The sequence below is a fragment of the Camellia sinensis genome, chromosome 10 (genome assembly GCF_055761805.1).
Source record: "Camellia sinensis isolate YWXY chromosome 10, ASM5576180v1, whole genome shotgun sequence".
Taxonomy (NCBI): Eukaryota; Viridiplantae; Streptophyta; class Magnoliopsida; order Ericales; family Theaceae; genus Camellia; species Camellia sinensis.
Window position 1 is genome coordinate 142,831,808 of NC_138970.1, and position 21,404 is coordinate 142,853,211.

General features: G+C 38.5%; 1 protein-coding gene across 5 annotated transcripts in view; it reads left to right on the forward strand.

Annotated features, from left to right (window-relative positions):
- The first annotated feature begins 483 nt into the window (after positions 1 to 483).
- LOC114281578 (uncharacterized) overlaps positions 484 to 21,404 on the forward strand; it is a 31,496-nt gene continuing 10,575 nt past the window's right edge. The window contains exons 1-6 of one of the 5 annotated variants that reach the window (XM_082892472.1): positions 484 to 824; positions 13,994 to 14,103; positions 14,198 to 14,308; positions 14,423 to 14,480; positions 16,012 to 16,101; positions 21,184 to 21,278. In XM_082892472.1, the coding sequence (XP_082748598.1) occupies positions 647 to 824; positions 13,994 to 14,103; positions 14,198 to 14,308; positions 14,423 to 14,480; positions 16,012 to 16,101; positions 21,184 to 21,278 (642 nt within the window). In that variant the 5' untranslated portion in view covers positions 484 to 646. Of the gene's footprint in view, positions 825 to 13,993; positions 14,104 to 14,197; positions 14,309 to 14,357; positions 14,493 to 14,652; positions 14,757 to 16,011; positions 16,102 to 21,183; positions 21,279 to 21,404 lie in introns of those variants that run through there. The other 4 variants (XM_082892470.1, XM_082892471.1, XM_082892473.1 and 1 more) reach the window with 4 other exon arrangements.

Below are 21,404 nucleotides of genomic sequence, written 5' to 3' on the forward strand. Positions count from 1 at the left end.
TGTGGTGTCGAAGATGATGTGATTAAATTTTGGTATATTCTAGCTCTAATTTCTCCCTTCATATTTTTTTTTCCTTTTCCCAACAATGTTCTAGATATTCCATTTAGTCTCCGGCGATATTCTCGATGTTTTGAACATTCCGACAATTTCCGGTGGTGTTTATAACATTCTGGCGATTCTCCAATGACTTTTGGTGATGTTTTGAACATTTCAAGTCTTCAATGACTATCAAACGAAAGTTCAACGATGATCTGAAGGTGATAGATGTGGCAACTATAGTGACAGTGAAACATAAGAGTATTTTGATTTTTAAATTTTAAAAAATAAAATTTTATAATAACAATTAAAAATAAACCAAAAAATCATGAGAACTTATTAGTCCATCTATCTCCCTGCCAAGAGTTTTTCAGTCAGCCCTCTCTATTTTTTTTTTTACATATTTTTAATTTAAAATTTTTTATGGGTAGTGTAGCCTAGTAAAACATCTGGGTTGGGTTTTTAACAGGTCACCAAAACTCACTGGCCCAGTAAACAAAGGCCTGGGCTTACTCATATCCTCTCTCTCTCTCTCTCTCTCTCTCTCTTACTTTGTCCTGTGAGTAAACTGAGCAGTGCTTGAAGTTCTTTTCTCTGCATAACCAGTAAGATGAGCAATCAAAGCCAAGGTGAAGACTCAGCAGATACAATGGCAAAGGCCATGAAAGCTTCTGATGATCTTTACAACATTCGGGACTCTTATTTTCCATCAAACCCAGATGACAAAATCTCCAGATTGCAATCCGATTCGGATCTTGCTCTCAAGCTCCTCGATTCCATTCCTTCTGGTACTTACTCAAAAAACTCTTCAATTATGTGTATAATTATTATTATTATTATTATAGTATCTGTTGGTTCCTGAGAAAATGTAAATGATTGGGAATTTTGGAGGGCTTTAGTTCTGCTTTTGTTCTTCAATTTGTGTTTACGCTAAAAATTATATTAAGATATGAAATATTTGATGAATAATTTCAATTTGTGTGATGGGGATTAGGAAATGATCAATGTTGCCATCGTGAGTCTTTGTTATTAATTTAATTTACTGTTGAATTGAACAATTCAAGTGCTTATGTTTTTATTGGTGGCTTCAAAATGAAAACAAAAGATGGAACAAATGATGGTCACTTTGTGAATTCACGATTGGTCGAGGCCTATTGAAAAAAGTGAATATATGAACAAGAAGAAATGGAACATATGTTGCTAAAGTTAATATCAACTTATGATTTTAATATTGTTCTGCTTTGAAATTTTGAGTTGCATGATGCAAGAAATGGTGAATGTTATTTGATCAGTAAATTTAGCAACCCAATTAAATGTTTGACATTCTTTTCCCATTTTATAGTCGAATACAAAAATTTGACAAAAAATGAAGTAGAAAAGATTGCGATGGTGAGGAAAATAATAGAATTCTGTGTTTGTTATAATAAAACAATAAAGACCATTTGAGGAGAGTACAATGAAAATTAAACTGGTTTGTGCTTTTTCCATTTATTCACAGGTTTTTAAATTGTTATTCTTATTGGAGATTAATTTATTTCTAATAATGTTTAGAAGTGTTTATTTATTTATTATTTTATTTTAGTTGTGTGTGAGGAAGAAGTGTTCTATTTTGTTATTTTGAAAGCTTGCCAATTATCTGTTTTTAGAAACTCTGTTTCTTGGCGTTTGAATTTCGCTTAGTTGCTATTTGGTTAATCTTGGTTAGGAAGTAATTTTTGGGATTTATACCATATCTGATTCAATATTCTGTCCTTCAAAGGAAAGCAATCTTGAACTCGAAGTTTAGAAGACATCAAGGGTACACCTAAATATTTGACAAGAAAGTGCCCTTCCAGAATTTGCGTAAGCTCTAACAATTCAACCTTAAATTGATCATCCACCCCACTGATAAACATAGAGCTCTTTTGCAAATTTGGTTGGAGGCCAGGCATTTGATGAAATGCAACACATTCTGAATCAACTGCAATGAATATCTGTCAGCTCCACTAAGGGTTGGTTTGGGATGTCCTAAAAAAGTGCACTTTTTGACTTATTGGTGGGTTTAGGTTGGGTTTGATGTGTTAGAGAGGTGATGTGATTTAAATAAGATGATGTGACTTAAATAAGATAGTGACTTTTTGACTTTTTGGCTTATTTAGTACATGCCAAACTAGCCCTAAATATGAACAAATCATCAACAAAAGCAAGATGCAAAATGCCCAATTCTTTACACCTAGGATAGTAAACAAAATTACCAACAGCAGCTCTATTATGAAGGATACAATGAAAACTTTCCATGACAAGTAAGAATAGATAAGGAGACATAGGGTCATCCTGCCTAAGCCCCTTCTTAGCTGGAAAGCAATCAACAGGCTCCCCATTAATCACTACTGAGTACATGACAGAAGAGATACATTATTTTACCCAATCAACCAACTTTTGGGGGAAATCCCTAGCAACCATAGTATCAAGAAGAAAGTCCCATGCAACTGGGTCATAAGCCTTCATAAGGCCAGTCTTCCAACATACATCTACCGGGCCCCTTATTTTTATGAAAACCTCTAGCTAGCTCTTGCATCATAAGAACATTATCCACTATGTACCTTCCCACAATGAAAGCTGATTGGGATGAACTGATTAGAAAAGGCATCACTTTTTGCAATCTACCAGATATTATTTTAGCGATGCACTTATAAGTTATATTGCAACATGAGATTGGTCTAAAATCTTTGACAGTGATGGGGGACTTAACTTTGGGAACCAAGGATATAGCAGTACATTCCAACCTTTATGCATTGAACCGGTATGAAAGAATGACTTCACCGCAGACTCTACATCAGGCCCTACAATATGCCAATTAGTTAGGTAGAACCTTGCATTATACCCATCTTGACCTGGAGCTTTTTCTCCCTTAATGCTGAACATAGCAGCCTTAATGAGATCAATTCCGGAACAGTGTTGAACTTTGGGTAAACCTAGACGTTGAAAAGTATCCAAATTTGTGTATCTACTGAGAAAAGCTGAGCCCAACAACCGCTTATAGAAATCAATAATCTCCATTTTGATAAAACTAGGGTCTTCCAATAAAAACCCCATCATGACTCTGAATGCTCAAAATCTTATTCTTGAAATTGTTGGTACATAACTTCTTGTGAAAGTAACTAGTATTTTGGTCGTCCAACTCGAGCCATTGTGTAGACACCCCATTTTTAACCGCTCTTAAGACTTGGGTGCTTCACTCTGAACACTCGATGATGAAATATTATACTGTGTAATTGTTCGAATCTTCAACAAAAGAGTTCAATTTTAAGCATCAAACCCAAACCTTGCACCCCATTTAGACCAAAACCTGTTTTTCTAGCCTGACCACTCAAAAAGCAGCAAGACCAAAAAATGACCGACAAGCCACATTCTTTTGGCCGGCCGGCCATCCTCTTGGCCGGTCGACCATGTTTACCGAGAGCAGATATTTTGCAATAGCCAACTACTCCCATGCACGAGCTTTGGACCAGTTGTCTCTTTTGCAGATATTTCCATTGAAGGCGGTTGAAAGTCTATAAAAACAACACATTCCCTCTGATTTTACGGTTAGAGAATTGTTGGACAAGCCTAGAGTTCCCTCAAAGCTTTCCTCCACCCTCTTGAATATAGATACAATATACATGCACCATTAAAGCTCAAACTTGAAGCTTTTTGTTGAACCTTTGAACGCAATTTCAGATACTTGAGAGTGTTTAGATTGTGGTTTGTGAACTAAGAAGATCATCCTCTCTTCCAAGAGGTGAACTTTGAACTTTTTACCACCTTTTCTCTCTCTTTTTCTTGTCTTTAGTACTGATTTTCAGAGTATTTTAGGCTTTAAAATGTGATTTAAACCTTGTTGAAGGTGGGAGGGTTAGCCACCCTTCCATAGGCTTGTTCTCTAGTGTTCTCTCTTGTTGTTCTTCCTGTTTTTGCTTCTTTTCTTTCATTTCAGCACTGTTTTAGGTAGTTTTTGATTAAATATGAACCGTATATATGTATTTAAAGCTTGTATAGATATTTTGATTCTTGTCTCATATCTCTCTCCTTGAAAGATATTGCAAATCTCTCTTCTAGTTCCCTTCTTTTTAGCATGGAAATGGATGTTTCATCCATGTTCCATGAGTAGGAAGATGAGCTTGCAATCATCTCTCTATAGCTTTCATTTCTTGCTTTTACTTAGTTTAGTTTTGTTTTTGCTTCATAGCTATATGAGAGCTCTTTAATCAAGACCATTAGAGACTCTTTTCTGGTTCCTTTGAAGTATGGAAATGGAGGTTTCAATCCATCTTCCATGAGTAGGGAGAAGAGTCTCTTTGGTTTTCTTAATGATGGAACCTCTTGTGCATGAGCTTTGCTTCCAAGAATGGCTTCTCCTAAACCTATTATCTCTAAGCTTCACTTGCTTTTGTTTTGCATGAGATTAAGTGGGTTTTGGCCATATCTTTGATTGTATCTTTCATAATTAGTTTTAGTTAGCTTTGCATCCGTTAATTGCCATCCCGTTGCTTCACTAATCATCATTTAAATACCCTTGGAATGTTTGATGATTTGTGAAGCAAACCTACTCTCTCCTTGAGAATTTTTCATGACAGGAGAGAGAAGGAAGGATGAACATCTTTTGGAAACCCCCTGGTTTTGCTCTGTTCCAGTTCTGACTGCAGTAGATCCTCTCCCAGAATCCTTGGCCGGCTGGCCATTATCTTGTATGGCCGACCACTTCTTAAGGTCAGCCAACCCCATTTTTTGTACGACTGTAGTGTTTTTTCAGTGAAACAGAGCAGATCTTGAGGCCTAAAACAGAGTCATTTTCAGACTGTGAACAGAGCAGCTTCTGGTAGTGAGCAGTGGGGGTTTCTAGAAGATGTTCTTTCCCATGTGCATGTCCCTGCCTCTCATTCAAGTCCATTAGATTAGTAGCCTTGACATTTGTGTTTTGTAATAATTAGCTAGTTAGTTCATTCATTCGGTGTTTGTAATAATTAGTTAATTAGGACATTCAGACCCTTTTGTGTGAGGGCAAATTTGTAATATGTGATGTGTGTCTCTTAACCCCCATTTCTTTCTCCCTTTCATTTATATGTTTACCGTGGTTGTATATCATATTATGTTTTCGTTCCATATCATTACCACGCTTTGTATCCATTTTTGCATACATTAAATTCGGCTGATCATGCACAATGCTCTTACCAATTCCTAAATGATTATGTGTGCTACCTCATGTTTTGAGTGGCTTCACATGTCATATTAGTAGCCGAATTTAGTAGTTGCATTTTGTATGTGTTGCATTAGTCATGTACATTGTTAAGGTCATGCATTTTTTTTTTTTGATAAATAAAGATTTATTAAGAAAGTATCAAGGAGATGTTGAAAGAATACAAAAACCGAACCCTCAAATAGGGACCTAACCAACTAAATCATCCACAAAATTTAAAACAACAAATAAATCAGGATCTACCTGACCCGACACCCAACTATACAAAACACCACAAAAACGAGACTGTAGTTGAACAATCGATTCCTTTGGAAACCTGACAATTCAGCTCCAACCAAAGCAGCCACATCAAACACAAAGGAGCAAACGCCCAGGCTCTTTGCTGGTGCTTCCTGACTCGACCACCCCCCCAAACAACCACGCACATCCCGAACTTGCTTGGGTTGCACCCACACCAACGCCAAACAGAGAAAAAACAAGCACCTACAGGCGAGAAGCAATCGGACAGTGAATAAGCAAATGATCAACGGTCTCCGCATCCGCACAACATATGTAGCACCAATTCACCAAAATATGATGCCGGCGAATAAGATTATCAATAATCAATAACCTACCAAATGTTGCCGTCCACACAAAGAAAGCCACCTTCGACGGAACACCAGAAACCCACACATGACGCGAAGGGAAAGACCTCTCACCATCGCCACACAAAATCCCATAAATGAAGAGACGGAAAAAACACCTTTCGTGCAAGGAGCCCGCCAAACCAAAACAACCTCCTTCGCATGGCCAATCCTAACCCCATACAAGAAGGCCAACAAGTCCACCAACTGACCAACCTCCCAATCCTGAGTCTGCCAATGTAGCACTATATCCCAGACAAGCGCCTCACTGCCACCACCCAAATATGAAGCCACCGTCACATTAGGATCCACTACCAACTTAAAAATCAAATAAAAACGTTCTTGTAAGGTGATCTCCCCACACCACCGATCTTTCCAAAATCACACACGCATACCATTACCCACTCGATAATTGATTTGATCCCAAAACCTAACCCTACCCAACCAAATACTTTTCCACAGCCCACATCCATGAGAGCCCCCCACCTCCCTGGTGGCTGGTACACCAATCACCCCTCCCTAAAACATATTTGGATGCCACCACCCTCTGCCATAACTGATCTTGATCATTAGAAAACCGCCATAACCATTTACCCAACAAGGTCAAATTGAACTTACACAACTGCCTCACCCCTAACCCCCCCTCATCCTTAGGACAACAAATCTGCTCCCAACTAACAAGGTGATACTGAAACTCCCCACCATCACTTCCCCACAAAAAATCATGCTGCAATTTCTCCAAACAACTAGCCACAGACACATGAATAACATGGATCGACATTAAATAAGTTGAAACATTACTCAAAACACTCTGCACCAAAGTCAAACGACCACCCTTCGACAAATATTGCCGCTTCCACCCGGCTAGCTGACTCTACACCCTTTCTAACACCCCATCCCACACCTCCTTCGCCTTATAAGGAGCCCCCAAAGGCAAATCCAAATAAGACACTGGCAAATGAGACACCTTACAACCCAAAATGGTTGCCAAAGTTGAAAGCTAGGCGACCTCCCCTACCGGAATTAACTCTGACTTGGCTAATTTCACTTTCAGACCCGAGACCGCCTCAAAACAAAGCAAGACACAGTGCAAATGCCGTAATTGTTCCGAATCAGCCCCACAGACAATTAAAGCATCATCAACATACAAAAGGTGAGAAACACAAACCTCATCCCCCACTGAAAAACCTGCCAGCAAATCGCCCTGCACCGCTCGCGACAACAATCTACTCAGCGTCTCCATGACAATAATGAACAGCAAAGGAGACAATGGATCCCCCTGTCGTAAACCCCGAAATGTCTGAAAATAACCCGCCCGCATCCCATTCACCAAAATCGACATTCAGACCGTCGAAATTCGAAACCAAATCCACCGCCTCCACTTTTCCCCAAAACCCATCCGTTCCATAACAGCCATCAAAAAATCCCAATTGACATTATCATAGGCCTTCTCAATATCCAACTTACAAAGAACGCCTGATTGCCCTGCGCGCAGATGAGAGTCAACACACTCATTTGCTACTGACACTGCATCCAAAATTTGGCGGCCACCTACAAAAGCGTTCTATGACTCTGACACCACATCCCCCACTTGCAACTGAAGCCAGTTAGCCAAAACTTTCGCGAGAATCTTGTACACACTGCCCAATAAACTAATCGGCCAAAACTGACAAATACCCGCAGCCCCTCCCACCTTAGGGATCAGAGCAATAAAAGTCGCATTGAAACTCTCCGCAAATTGGCCCGTCTGATAAAATTGCCCTATAATTGCCATCACATGCCCTTTGACAACCTCCCAACAATGTTGGAAAAAGGCCATAGTGAAACCATCTGGCCCCGGAGCCTTATCTCCACTCATCCCCTTCAAAGCATCTACCACCTTCTCTTCTGAAAATGGTTGCTCCAACCCCTCAGAATTCAAGAGGCCACTAAACACCACTCCATCAACCACCGGGCGCCATCCCTCTTCTTGTTCCCTAAACAAATGCTCATAAAAACCAACAATCCCCACCCGAACCTCCTCTGCGTCCGTCAACTCCACCCCCCATCCACCGTAATCTTCCCAATCTGATTCACTTTCCTATGGGCATTTGTCATCCGATGAAAAAACTTTGTATTGCGGACCCCTGCCTTCAACCATAAACACCTTGATTTCTGTCTAAAACTAACATCCTCCATCTGACCAATCCGAACATAAGTAGCCCACAAGCACTCCTTCTGAACCACCTCCTCGTCAGACAAACCCACATCAGTTTCCACAGAATCCAATATCTGCAGTTGAGCCAACACCTCCTCCTTTTGTCCATCCAAATGACCAAAATCCTCCTTATTCCATTGTTTCAAATCCGCAGCAATTTTAATTTCCCACCATTGGCTCACCCGATCTATAAACCCATAATAACGAAGCCATATATTCTCAAAACGAAAAGGCGAAGGGCCCCTCTGAATACCCCCACCATCCAACGGAATAGGCTAATGATCAGACATCGGCCTAGCCAGACGCCGCTGAACTGCCCCTGAAAACGATCAATCTGAGAAGCACCGCCATGTGTAATCCCTCCCTGTAAAGGCAAATCCACCGAACGCAACTCATCAGTCAAATCTGAAAAAGCTCGCATGATGCCCGACAAACGACCCCCTCCCAACCGTTCCCCCGACCACCGCACCATATTGAAATCTCCCCCCGCACACCACGGCAACTCCCAACGAAAAGCAACACTCTCTAACTCCTCCAGAAACAGCCATTGCTCCGTATAACGAGCTGGACCATACACTCCTGTGAACACCCATCGATAACCATCATCCACACATTTGAACAAACAAGACACTAAAAAAGCCCCAACCTCCTCCTCTCTCACCACCACCCTTGTATCCCACTAAACAAGAATCCCCCTTGCCACACCAGATGCCGGAAGGAACACCCACTGAATACACGACCCCCCTAAATCTCTTTAACCACCTCCCCACCCACACACTCCATCTTTGTTTCTTGAATACAAACGACATCTGCTTTCACACTCCACAACTAAGCCCCCACCGCCACACGTTTCCCTAGATCATTCAGACCGCCCATATTCCAGGATAATACCTTCAATCTCATTTCAAAAATAACTGTTTGTCCCTTCCCCGCCTGACTTTCTTCCCAGAGTCCCCCGAACGCCTATCATAGTTAATAGAACACTCCAAATTCCGTAACTCTCTATCCTCCCTCTGACATTGGACCCCAGTCCGAACCACCTCCCTCAACGGAACCCCACTACGCCAAGACATCTCTATTGCTGAAAATAATTGCATTGCCTCTGACTCATGCCCCTCAAAAGAAACACCCAACAAACGACTAACCTCACTAATTCTTTTTAAAACCCAATCTGAAACCTTAGTAGGTGAAGGCTATGAAACCCCAAAACCGCCCCCTACCTCTGCCCCCCGCCCTTCACCACCTAAACCTGCCTGACCCTCTGAAAGTGATGTCGATGCACCCATTGGTGACCGTCGTCAATCGTTATCTCGCCCGTGAACCTCTATTGTCGCACCACCACCACGGCCTAGGGCACCCGAAAGCGACCCAAACACGTAATGAACCGAAGGGTTCAAATTGGGTTGACTCGGCGGACGTGTAGCAACAAACGAACCACGACGTGGGTCGACTCCCAAACGGCCCTGCAAACCTCGTGGACCCAAATTGGGCTTCATAAATCCAAGCCCAAATGACTTCAGTCCAAGATGATCAACTTCCATATCCCGACGGTGCCATGGCCCAATATGGGAACCTCTCTCTCTTTGGTCCAAAGCCCCATCTCCCAAATAGGCTTTATTAAACTGGCTCAGACCCACACCCCTCATCCCAAGTCCATGGGCTCTACCTTGATCCACCCTTTGTGGCCCAAAACCTCTACCCAACTGCTCATTAGGAAATCGTCGAAAATCTCTCCTATGATCATGGCCCAGCATCTTTGCACGAGAATCGCGGCCCCAATCTTGCTCCAGTCGCATTGTTGTCGGCGGTGCCCATCTACGCCGACCCCCTGACAGCCACCATGATTTCCGCCGGCCCATTCATCCCCAACCTAGGTCGAAACCTTCCAGAACCGGTGCAAGACCTTCCTAGCGGTCATCCACTGGAGGTATGAAATTCTGATGACGACGAACCCCTGAAGACATGACCACCTGTACCACACGCTCATTCTGCTCAGACTTCAGCCACGCAGCTACACTCCGGCTGCCACCCGACACACGACCTAGAAACAAACCAGAAGCAGTAGCCCCATCCACCTGTCGTAGCCGTGAAACCAGCCATCTGATCTCTGCCCCATACAAAGCGATCTCACTACGGCGGCCTTGTCCTCGTTCTACCATCAACAGCCGTCGAAGACCAGTAGCAGCCGCCCCCAATGTCCTCTATCTCGTACGACCGAGGCCCTAGGAACAGAAGGCACCGACGAGGACCACGCTCTGGCACCGACAATAGGTTTGCCAAATGCCCTCGCTCTCGCTCTTTCTCTCTCATGCTCTTTTACCTCTATAACCTTTAAAAACAGCTCAAGAACAATTAAGTGTATTGAAATGCCTTGTGACACCAAGCAAACTTAATCCCTACATCTCTCTCACCTTCGAATTGCCAAAGCTTTAATCCCAAAATGTGCCTACTCAACTCCAAAAAATAAGCACTATAACCATTAAGCCATCAACATAACTGTTTTATGCATTTTTCTAATTGTTTTCTTTTCTATGGCTTGCTTCGGAGTACTAGGTGAGCATTTTTGCTTTAGCATATTACATGTGTGTTTGTGTTGCCATGTTAAGCATACTACCATGAGGCTACATGCTTCTTTGAAATACCTCTTTGAGTGCCTATGGATGAAGGCTATTTTGTTTAAGTTGGAATGACTTTGATTATTGTACATATGAGCTAACTTTTCTTTTAAGTTGCACATATTCAAAACTCTTTTAAAAAATGCATGAAATCAAAGCATTCCAATATAGGTGATGTGGTCTATACTTGTGTGCCTCACATAGTAAGTTAGCATAATAAAATCAGAACAAGAGCATATAATATTTATAAAATTCATATCTGATTAGTAGAGGCCGATCTTTGATCAGGTGAGTGGGGTGCTCAATTCATGACTTTCCTCTCTCATACATAAGTTTCCGAGTCGAGACACCTTGGTTATGACGGACAAGTAGCCTTTGGCACGAGTCACGGATTTCCTAAATTTCTCAAAAATATTTAGGTTGCGACTCTAAAAATCTGGCAATACAGTCCATTTTTGGCATCTCTGATGATTAATGGATTTTTTAAGATTTATCGGATTTGGACTCTCATTCGTTTTTCTGTTTTACATTGCACTTGTGAAATCAGATTCAGAACTAAGGGAGTTCGAACCTGTGAAGCATGGACACGCCAGATTTCATGCCGTGGCAGTGTCTGACACGGGGACACACCGGATGGCGTGTCCCTTTAATTTAATTATTTTTTTTGCAGGGACACGGCGGGGACACGCGTGTCCACCAAATCTGGACACGCGTGTCCAAATCTGGACACAGAGAGCAAAAGAGAAGAGTAAAGTAGAAGAGCAAAGGTCAAGAGACAAACCTGGTCTTCGATCCAGTCAACTCGCCTGTTAACCTCCATCCAGTCGACCACCATAAGTCTCTCTCTCTCTTGCCAGTCGACCTCCATCCATGACCTCGACCTTGACTCGCCTGTCGACCTCTATCCGTAAGTCTCTCTCTCTCGTCCCTCTCTCTCGCCTTCCTTCTCACTCGCGTCTCTCGCTCTCGCTCTCGCTCGATCACTCTCTCTCTGCTCTGATCTGATCTGATTCATATAATATATATATATATATATATTTATTAGGTTTAATATTAATGTATCTATTAGGTATAATATATATATATATATGTATTTATTTAATATTAATAAAAAAACATATCTTATATCTTATATTTTATAATATATATATATATATATATATTAATAAAAAAAAAGTAGATAAAATAAAATAAAAAATTAATAGAATCATATTTATTTAAAAATATAATAATTAAATAAAATAATTAACTTGTATTAAAATAAAAATATTTATATAAAAAAAATTTTGCCGTGTCCCCAGCCGTGTCCGTGTCCCCATTTTTTTAAAATTGCCGTGTCCCGTATCCGTGTCCGTGCTTCATAGGTCCGAACTGTAGGGCTATCGTACCCGAGGAGACTAACCCCTCCGAGAAGCGCGAAAAGCTAGCTACACATTGCACTCTAGATTTCTGCCTTTTAAAAGATTCTTCGGCAAGGCTTAGTTCTGGATACTTATGCATACTTAAGAGAGTAACTCAGATCCAACCTTCACTAGGCTATCATTGAGAATAGTATCTGTATTCTGACTCTGAAATTGCTCAAGGTTAGCTTTTGCTTCTGCCACTCCCTTAGAGATATCAGAAAAATGAGCATGGTTAAGGTTCCTTAAGATGGGCTTAAGCCTTTTCAATTTGAGTTGCAAAACCTGCATGGGGGAACCGCTAGCAGGAAGCAGCCACGATTGAGTCAATAAACCAATAAAAGTCTTATGTAACATCCAAAAATCGAAAATTTGAAAGCTTTCATCATGCCATGATCCTTAGAAATGGATACAACAAGCGGACTATGATCAGAAGAAATACCAGGATTAAGGGCCACAACTTGAGAATTTGGAAACAACTCCAGCCATTTCGGATTAATGCAGACCCTATCCAACTTGCTTTTCCTACTTCCCATACCATCCTGCTTACTAGACCATGTAAACCAGGCACCTTTAGTAGTAATTTCAGTAGCATCAGTATCATTGAGACAAGTGATAAAGTCATCAGCTGAACTTGGATCAAATCTAATACCATCCAACCTTTCAGAAAAATGTCTAACAACATTGAAATCACCTAAAATAATCCAGGCCTTATCATCCACCCTATATTTGAGATTCCTCAAAACAGACCATCATCTCTTCCTAACAGTGGAACTATTAGAACCATAAACAACGGAAACATAAAAGGACTCCTGACAAGAACTCATCTGTGCTAATACTGTAATAGATCGAGGAGAAATATCAATAGGCAAGACCATCAGGCAAAATGGCTTTTGTTGCTTCTTCAATCTCTCTTCTCTCTCTCTCTCTCTCTCCCAGATAACAGTAAGAATTGACTTGTAAGATCAAAGTTGTAACATAACTTATCGAAGTTGGATCGGTAAGTTGCTTTACATCGCACATTATAAAATAGTTACTTCGAAAATGATTTTACCCAACTTCTATGCAACCATACACCAAAATTAGGAAAATATTTTTAATGAAAAAATCTTACATCAAAACAAACAGATCCTTAATGTATTATGGGAAAAAAAAAAAAAACAGAATTGAATCATAATAAATCGTAGCGAATTGTAATTAATGGTAAATTGAATCACATGATTCACTTAATTTTTGATTCAAGGGCATGATTTGAATTCGTTTCATTCCAGTAGAATTTTATTTGTTAAGAGACTGATAAATGCGTTTCAGTTTGTTGCTTGAAATAGTTGTAGAGATGAAAGTTTATCCCATAATTTAAGTTATAATTTATGTTTTCTACTGAAAGGTTGGGGGGATCATGTACTTATTTGGTCATAGGGATAAGATCGTTGCATTCTTCCATTTTGATTTTTCTGCAGAATTTGAAAAATGTAGGAACCTTTGGCAATACAACTAAAGGATTTGAAAACCTAGCTCTAGGTAAATTCTTGTTTTGCATGGATTTACAAGAATTTACCATACCTATGTTATGTGATATTTCTGACTTTGATGATTTGTCATTATTGCTTGAAGAATTGATTGTATTTTTTCTACTGAAGCTGGTGTTCTGTTATAGTTTGGCCTCGAGGAAATAAATAGATTAACAACAGGCATTGACTTAAGGTGTATAAATATTTTTTCTAAAAATTAATCTTGGTTATCATAATGGACTGCCATTCTATTTTGGTTTAACCACTGATACACTGACAGTTAATTTTAATTGTTAATCTGGTGTTCATCAAGTGATTTTCTGTACATTTCTGCATTCTATGGTTTTTGTTATGATTATGTTTTTCAGAGCGCAAAACTTACATGATTGTATGCAGAGCAAAGGAAATTACCTATGCAACGTGCAACATATGAATATTTGAGGGGAAAGATATTAGATGTATTTCCTGATTACAGAAAAGAAGCAGAAGACCATCTCTCGAAAGCTGTAAGTCAGAAAAAAAGTTTCAATCCTGGTTGTTTCATGTGCTGCACTGCTAAGGCTGAGGGTTACGTTTTGAAATTGGCTGATGTTATTCCAGGTGAAGTTGAATCCATCTCTGGCAGATGCTTGGCTATGCTTAGGTAACTGCATTTGGAAAAAGGGAGATCTACCTTCAGCAAAAAACTGCTTTACACTTGCACTAAGCAAGGTTACGTTTTTTGAGTTCTGATATATTTCCATTGTTTCTCCAATTTCAGCGGTGATGTGTGCTTTTATTCCATCTGTGTATATTCAACTACCAATACTTTTATATCTGATGCAGGGTCCAAACAAAAAGATACTTTGTCAATTATCTATGCTAGAAAGAAGAATGGCTCAAGGCAAGGATCTCAGTTCAGTGTTATTTTTCTGTTTTCTCTTGGTTCCTCTTGAATACAATCTTCCATATTTGTTAAAACACAAGAAGTTATGATTCTGTTTTCTCCTATGGTTACATTATACTTGGGTTCTTGGTTCTTTGGGAGATAATTTATGGAGTGCTCTCTATTTTAGATCTGGAATGTTTGGGCCATTTATTTACATGAGACTTTATTCTGGTCAAAATCGAACAGTCTGGGCTGCTGCTGCCCAGACAATCCGTGCAGAGGGCAGTTTGAGTATGTTTCCTTCTAACCTGCAACTCCCCCAGTTTGACTCTTATAAGATAGTTGAACTGCTGATGTTGAAATCTGTTAGGAAGTGTTACCATTGGATGGTGCATGCTTCATTTGTAATTTCCATCCTATAGAGATCTTAAGATATCAAATTTGAATTTGCTTTCAGGCCTTTTTATCTTATCTCTTTGGTTCTTGGTGGCATGAAACTTAATGCCATAGACTCTTTCCTCCATCCTTCTATCTTGTCTTATAATTCTGTAGCCATACAAACATCTCTGTTACCTATCATGGTCATATTTCTTCTCATCTAATCCTTGCAAAATAAATAAATAAAATACCTAAATTAATTTATTAAATAATAATAAGAAAGAAAGCAAGGAAAGTTGTCCTAATTCCCAGTGAGTTTATTGTTTATTTTTTTACATTCTCTGCAGTGAGCTTATTTAGGAGATTAATGAATCTATTTTAGTTAATAATAACGCTGTAAGAGACATTGCTTGTACCTGTGATCGTATTCTTGTTCCAAAAACCTTTACTGGTTTTTCTCGTGTCTTTGTCTATCAAAAGGAAGAAGGAAAGAGAAAACATTCACTGCTCTATCTATTTTTTGATTTTGAGCTTCTTGAGTTCTGAATCTTTCTGCTTGTTTTGTTGCTACCAGTTTCGTTGATGTCTTTTAATCTAGTACCTCTGTTGTGGTGTTGATGGAAGCAACAGGCCTAGAGATGGTGAATTTTGTTAGAATTTTTGTGTTCTTGACTGACTTTTTTGCCCTTGTATTGCCAGCTATATTTGCTGAAGACAATCTGATAATCATCAAATTTAACTGGTCTAGAAACTTTGGGAGTACAAAGAATAACTCCATCGCTTGGGAAAAAAAAAAAAAAGCATGATAGATGGAGATAAAAAAAAGATGGTTTATGATTTTTATATTAGGTGAGTATTCTTGTAAAAATGTAAATAGGGCATATTTTCTAGTCAGTCAAAGAAGGGTAAAATATATAAGAGAAAATTAAGATTGGTTTATCATTTCAAATCAGAAAGTAGCCTCATTCTCATGCTATTTGTGGTCTCTAATTTTCAATTTCTGGTTTGCTAAGGCTTGTATAAGGTGTAAATATAAAAATAATTCGGAGATCTGATCACAACAAATGGAAGCATTGCAGAGCTCACTCTCTCTTCGAGTCAAAGGCTGTGCATCAATCATAATATAAATGCATTCATCTGCTTTCCTAATTCTTTGTTATCTTTGTAGGTGCTGATAATCAGGCAGAGATTGTCGAGGAAAGCATCAAACATGCAAAGGAAGCTATAATGCTGGATGTGAAAGATGGGAATTCTTGGTGTAAGGCTTTGTATCAGATCTAAGCTAAAACAGTAGTTTGAATTTCTTTGGCCCCATATATCCCATTTGGTATGTTGCATTATGTAATATATTGTTTTCTTAGCCATGGGAAAATGCATTGTTGTCAAATCGGGATACGAATCGTGTATTGTTTTTTAATTTTTCTGAATCACGTATCATATTGTATCGTATCATGTATCGTAAGATACTTTAATACCTTTAGAAATAGGTAGAAAATTAAATATAGTTATAAAAAACAAATATCTTATGAGAATAAAACACAGCAATGTATAATTTTGTCAATTACACAAGCAAAGTTCCTTAAATTAAATATATGCATGTAACAATACATATTATCTTCACAATACATAGATTAATAACGCAAGATTCTTAATACCATACAAAAGATATGTTAAAAAGGTCAAAAAATAAACTAAAAGGTACCATTCTCATCTCAAAAACAACTTTTTTATAATAAGTTAATGAAAATTTTTGACAATATTAATTTACATAAAATAATTTGAATATTTTTTTTTTCAAATTTGTTAAAGAAATTTAAGGGCTTGTTTGGTTTGTGTTTGTAGAGTAGTTTTTGAGATAAAAAGTACGAAAACTTATTTGGTTTGCCTTTTTTCAGAGATGGTTTTGGAAAATTATTTTAGGGAGAGAGTTTTAAAAAAAGTGATTGATTTGATATGTATGAGAGAGAGAGTGATTTTGGAAAGAAGCAAACCAAACAAAATTTTGAGATTTTTTTTGGAAAAATTTGTTTGGTTTAATTACTCTTGAAAATTTGTTTGTAGAGAATTTTTCTCAAAATTTTTTCCCAAAAACAAACCAAACAAGCCCTAAGTATTTATGCAACATATGTATCGCATTATGTATCGCGTATCGTATCTCGCAACATATATCGTATATATATCGTAAGATACATTTAATTTAAGATACGTATTGACGATAGTATCGATTTCCTTCTGAAAGGTTTCAAATCATAAGATACGTATTGTGAATCGTAAGATACTGACAACCTTGGGAAAATGCACAATGTTCCTTCACATGTTAGCTATCAACTAACTTTTCTAAGCATACTTAGTTTAAATAATGGTTTGACTACTCTCCTCCTATCCATGAACATGCATATTTGAATGCCTGCATGCATGCATATATGCATACTATCAGACATACAAATATTTAAGGTTGCATACATAGACATGATATATTCACATACACACCTACTTATAGTGTTCTAATTAGCTTAACATCTTCTAAAAGGGCAGTGCTCTCCCTAGATGCCAAATATTTGCTTCTGCAACATCCTTTGAGCATCAGGTTGTCAAAGGACTAGTGTTCCCATCAAAGCCCGTAAGATAATCTTTCTGTTGTTTCTCCCTCTCTCACAGCCAATTCTCTATGTTTCTTTCACAATCACACTGTGGGCTTTAAGTTCAGCTCACTCTTCCTTGTCTCAGGCGGTGCAAAATTGCCATCATCACATTGCACTAAATTAAAGAGATGAAGTATTTTGATGTTCCATAATTTTGTCATTCCAAAAGATCTGTTTAGAAGTGAAGCAGAGATATTTACTGGGCAAAACTGGATGTGGATGTGAGTGTTCTAAGGGAGAATCCTCAGGAGAGATGGTGTTGCTATTGTTAGTCATCAACTAAGGTTGCACGAATCATGGAGGTGAGGTGTTGCATGATGTAATTGCTTTTACTTCCCCATTCCAAAAGTTCTGCACCAGATATCAGCTGCCCAGAAATGATTGTGTTCTAATCAATAGAGATCATGTAATGATTTAATTTGATAGCATAAGATAAGCTTATAAAAGATAAGCACAAACATAGGAGGAAGGTACAAAGTGCAAATGCCATCAAAATGGAATTGCTATTTAGTCAAAATAAATATAAAATAAAACAATTATAGCAAAAGTCAGCCACAAAACCTATGAACAATAGACCCATTAGTCCATTAATTACTCCTCTTCAAGAGAATGCTTGGTGTAAGAATAAGTTGACTGCAGAACTTATTTTATTGTTAAAAAAGAAGAAGAAAGAAAGAGTGTTGATCTCCCTCTGACTGTTGTTATTTATAATCAATTATGCTTAACTAAAAAAGTAGCCACCATATTTTTTATAATGCTAGTCAACACTGCACCTCAAGTTGGTGTGATATAGACATCACACATTGAGCTCGCTGGGGATACAGTTGAAAATAATAATTGGAAGACCTTTTGTGTATCTCCCATTTTCTCCTGTCGACTTTTCTTTTATAAAATGCCTATATACTTCAATATGCCTAGTCTCTCATGTTTAACTGGATTATGAGCAATACTAATAGTAGATTTATTATCATAATGAAGCCTCATAGGCTCCTTAAAGAGAAGGTCTATCTCCTTCAACAAAACCGTTAACCACGAGAGTTTGCACACTTCATGTGCCATCACTTTAAATTTTGTTCATTTTACTATGTCAAGTGAGGTTACTGTGAAGTGAAGTCCGACGTCGCCCGAGTACTTAATTAATGTTAAGTATATACCCTCACCTCTTGAGTTCGTTTTTAAGGTTGAGTTCTACCCAAGACCGTGTAACATGGTATCAGAGCTAGAGTACTCAGAGATTGGTAGGGTGCGTGTCCTTAGCCTGCATGCTGCAGGTGCTGCCGAGTAAGCACGCTAGGCGTGAGAGAGGGTGTGAAGTGATGTCCTAGATCGCCCAAGTACTAAAGTAATGTTAAGCATATAACCTCTTGAGCTAACTTTTGGGGTTGAGTTCTATCCAAGACCGTGTAACAATTATCTATAACAAAGGTACCCACATCTTGAAGTGGACCCCCAGTCCATAATTGATCCCACCTAGTTAGCGTTTGTATAGGATTTAACTCTCAAATAACCATGTTTGGCAAAAACCTTTCCCGGGAGCTAACTTTAGGGACTGGTTAAGAAAAGTTTGAGGGACATGCACAAAGGACTCACCAAGCTAGCTGCATAGACTATGTTACGTAGTGTGAGATAAGTTTCCTAACCGTGTTCAAATATCTTCTAGCATTTAGCAAAACACTCTAAAGTCTTCACCCAATTTATGATTTTGACCAATTGGGGTATCTATTGGCTCACAGTTAAGCATTCCATTCTCCTTCAACAAAGTAAAGGCATATTCCTTTAGGAATTGAAGACACGCTCAAAGTTTGAAGTAATGGTTGCAGTCACTATAATGGTAACAGTGGCAATGATTTGGTTTTCGGGTGTGATGGGTGTGGCATAACAGTTTCAGCAATTAGAGCTGCAATTTTTTTTTTCAGGCAACTTTGCGAAAACTTACAGATACATATGTTTTGTTATTTCAAAATTACATTTATTGGGATTAAAATATTTTTGGGTGGGTTTTGTTTAATTTCAAAACATGGTCTAATATATGTACTGATTTTTATACTAGTTCTGAGTCCCATATTAAGAGAGTTTTACATATTTTCTTTCAACAGTTAATCATTTCTTGAGTCATAAATTCATAATGCACCACTTTAATATTATGTATTTTGTTACTAATAGTTTATAGAATAGTGTTACATTGTGTTTTAAGTTTGCAGGATTAAGAAGATCTAAGTTAGTAATTACAAATCCTATCTAAACAAAGAATTTCTATATTAGTAATCACAAATCTAAGTTATCTTGAAGGGATAAACTGGAAAATTAATGGAAAAATAGATCTAACCTTGTTTGCAAACTTTAGTTTAAGGATCGAGATGCTCACATGTAGATTTGAGGGTTGGTGACAAAAATCTTGTACATCTAGGTTTTTTAGAGGCCAATAGTGTGTTTTGTATGAGATTGAGAAGTTGAAAGGGAAAAAACTTAATAAAAAAATAAAGCTTTTATTTTGTTAGAGCCAATTATGCCGTTACAATAGCCATAGCAGTCATAAAGATCTGTTAAGGAACCATAACAATAGTTACACCTGTGACTTTTATTCCAGTAAATATTGTGGCCGTAAGGGGTAGTGGAGGTGACCCATCCGGTTATGTTACACCATTATGTAATGATAACAATCACTACTTTAAATTTTGGATACATTTATCATTTCCCCTATATCATTTTTGGTGCTATGTGCCCTAGCCTTGTGGCTACCTACCCATTACCTCACTTAGGCCCTGCTGTAAGTGACAGGCTTGTGCGCTGGGTACAACATTTTACTAAATCATATGCATAAACTATGAGGATAGTAATATTAATTATGTACCTAATGAAGACAGTTTGACCAGCTTGAGATTGTCAAAAGTGAGACCCACCCCAAAGTGAGAGAGCTTTGTTTATTTTCTTGTTTGGTATTCATTGGGTTATGATGGCATCATGAGCGGTAGGCAGGAGCTTGCAAATTGCAGAGATAAAGGAAGGCTTGGATTGCAGCCCCCATGGCCATGTGTGTTGTGTGGTGCATGTGGAGAGATAGGAACTGTTGGCCTTTGCTGATGTTGAACTGCCAATACAGAGATTGAGATCAGTTTTGATGTGTACTTTTCATTATTGTCTATCAGGTTAGTTTTTAATTCACTTCCCCGAGTTAGCTTCAGCCATACGTCTTTTCTCGCATTGAAGGAAACAACCTTTTAGATGTACAAAATGTGTAAGTTCTATTAAAAAGGATGCAAATAATCCTAAGTGATGTGAATGAGGATGATTTTTGAGAAGGTTTGGTGTGTTGCTGAGGAGGTGAATGTTGGAATGGCTGTTTTTCTCTCATCTGAGACAGCCAAGACAGTTGCAGAGATGATAGCTATCACTACAAACAGAAAAGGAGACAGAAAGAGGGAGAAAAAAAGAGAGAGATGTATTGAGGAGTGAGAGGGAGAAAAGTTATTTTGTTGACCTCTTCACTTTTGTGAGCTTATTGCCCTTTCACAACCTGAAGCTTTAAAGGCACCTTACAACCATTATGTCCGTAGCATTAATGCCCCCCTTTTTAAATCCTTGTTTATTCCATCGGCATATTTGTTTACCCACTTTTTGGTGCCTAAAGTTTCATTTTATTTTTATTAATGTTAATGTCTATATTCTCTTTCTTTAACATCTTTACATCTTCCTGACAGACAACCTAGGAAATGCATGGCTCACATTTTTCTTTGTGACTGGAGCATGGGATCACAGCAAACTTCTGCAATCTTTAAAAGCATATCAAAATGCTGTAAGTGTGCACAGTACTAGGTTTTTGTTTGAATCCAATTTCTGATGGATTCTTGTGATTTTTTTGTTGTTGCTGAATGTGTTAAGTTTCTATGATATTCTTTTATACAGAAACATATTGTCAGCC